Source organism: Micropterus dolomieu, unplaced genomic scaffold, assembly GCF_021292245.1.
Source record: "Micropterus dolomieu isolate WLL.071019.BEF.003 ecotype Adirondacks unplaced genomic scaffold, ASM2129224v1 contig_10217, whole genome shotgun sequence".
Lineage (NCBI taxonomy): Eukaryota > Metazoa > Chordata > Actinopteri > Centrarchiformes > Centrarchidae > Micropterus > Micropterus dolomieu.
Genome location: NW_025739203.1, coordinates 1 through 2,419, shown reverse-complemented (window position 1 = coordinate 2,419; position 2,419 = coordinate 1). Strand labels below are relative to the sequence as shown.

The 2,419-nt window shown below is 37.2% G+C and overlaps 1 protein-coding gene across 1 annotated transcript; it reads right to left on the bottom strand.

The window, feature by feature from the left end:
* Positions 1 to 1,831: 1,831 nt before the first annotated feature.
* LOC123965575 (olfactory receptor 52A5-like) lies at positions 1,832 to 2,416 on the bottom strand (the record flags this gene model as incomplete). Its single annotated transcript, XM_046042054.1, has 1 exon — positions 1,832 to 2,416. A coding segment is annotated over one exon (585 nt), but the record flags the coding sequence as incomplete, so codon positions are not given.
* Between the last annotated feature and the right edge of the window lie 3 nt (positions 2,417 to 2,419).

Genomic DNA, 2,419 nt, shown 5'->3' with positions numbered 1-2,419 from the left:
CCCTGATCTGTTCATCATCTAACCTTGGCAAATCTATATTGTTCAGAAATGCATCGATGTTAGAGCTAGATGGGTCAATTTGTGATGTATATAAGTTTGTATAATAATCTCTGAATGCATTGTTGATTTCTTCTGGGTTATAAATCAGATTCCCAGCTGAGTCCTTTAAGGAAGAAATAGTTATTTTTTCTTTATTCAATTTCAATTGGCTGGCTAAGAATCTGCCGGATTTATTGCCATGTTCAAAGTTCTCCAAGCATAGTCTTTGCAACTGAAATTGGGTCTTTTTATTAATAATTTTAATTTAATTTAAGTTTTGATTTTCTCAGATCATTCAGCATGTGTTCCTGTGGGGAGGCAGCAAGGGTAGTTTCTAATGTTTTTATTTTTTGTTCTAGCTCTAATTCACAAGATCTCTCTTTCTTTTTTTTGTATGATGAATAGGAGATTATTTTACCTCTCATGACTGCTTTTGCTGCCTCCCAAAGAAGACATGGCGAGGTTCCTGGCAGGTCATTAGTTTCCATATATATTGCCCACTCCTTTTTGAAGTAATTTATAAAATCTAGGTCTTTAAGCAATGATGCGTTAAATCTCCAATCTCTTCTAGTTGGCCGTGTGACCCTTTTTTTAGTAAGAGTGATAGAAACCGGTGCATGATCACTGATAGTGATAGGGTGAATCTGAGTGTTGGAAATGTCTGTCATAATTGAGCTGCTAACCAAAAAATAGTCAAGGCGAGAATATGAGTGGTGGACTGGTGAAAAGAAGATATATTCTCTAAGAGTGGGGTGGTGAGAACGCCAAACATCGCAAAGACCAAAATCGCTCATGTATTGTTTAAGGATGTCTGTTGATTTCCAAATACGGTGACCACCTGCCGTACTGAGCCTGTCAACTGCTGGATTACATACCAGGTTGAAGTCCCCTCCTAATATAAGAGATGTGTCTGAGTAAGCAGAGAGTGAGTTGAAGAAAGCATGAAAACATTTGGGCCATAGATGACACCCCTTTGTTTTGAGTTATAACAGGCTGATTACGAGTGAGGAAACTGTGGTGAGGTTAGTTTATCTGCTGTCTTGGGTAAATGAGTCTCCTGTAGTAGGACAATGTCTGCTTGCAGATTATTTAGATGGTTAAAAATTTTTAATCTCTTTTCCCTTGAACCAACTCCGCGTACATTCCAAGAGGTGATTATAAGTGAGGTCATCATTCAACTAAGGGATGTGGTGAAGGCTAGTGTGTGCAGTGTGCGTGTTGTATCATTGTGTGTGTTGTATGCGCCTGTATGTGTGTGTCTATGTGTTCATGTTGTATGCATATGTTGTATGTGTGCTAGCGGTGTGCCCGACTGTTTGTGAATTAAACAATATGAAAATTGCGCAGCTGATCGATGTGTAAGCGGCAGAGGAAGAGCAACATTAACAAAAGAAAGAAACAGTGAAACAAAAACAGAGGAAAATACACAAAACATTATCGGACAGTCTAGTCAGATAACCACAGTATAGGCTGTTGAGACGGTCCTCCAACCTTTCAACCACACACCACTTCGTGACATACAGACAGTGTACAGAGGCTAAAACAGGTGCAATGAGATCTTATCTGTTAGCTCTAGTTATTGTAAACTTCATCACTAGGGCTTAATTTGTACAGTTAATTTAAAGCAAAATCAAACATTCAGAATTAAACTAACTCAAACTAACTGCAGAAAATTGATGTCTTCACACTGTTGGAACAAACAATGCTCTTTATTGTGTGTGAGTTATCAGAACAAACCTTGACATTAAATACTTTCCAAGGATCAGAGAAATCACATCTCTGCATTGTTATATCAGTTCAATTGATCTTGACGTAACAACTGTTTGAGGTGTTTATTGATTTCTTTCATCTTTAGTCCATATATGATTGGATTAAAGGGATGATACAAAACCATTTGTAAAGTCATAATTAAACGTACAGATTTTGGGATATCAGATTCCAGTCTAACTATAATAACATCATACGTGCCCAACAAGGCAAAGTTTATCAAAACCAACAGGTGAGGTAAACAGGTCTGTGCAGCTTTTCTCCGGACTTCTCTACAACTTCTATAGGTTATTTTAAATATTTTTGCATATGTAAAAAGTATAAAGAGCAAAGGAAAAAGTGCTACACTCAGCAAACTGAACACACCATATATAAATATTGCTCTGGACCGCACACAATAAAGTTTGTAAATTGAGTTATTACAAAAAATTACATCCAGCTTAAAACTACAGAGCTTTTCATTAACACTTAATGTTGGTGATACCACAAGCTGACAAGCAGGTACAAGCCAAGCTAAAGCCAGAAGGGTAATGACAGTTGTTTTCTTCATGATGGTTGGATATTGCAGAGGTTTACATATAGAAACATACCTGTCATAGGACATGACTGCCAA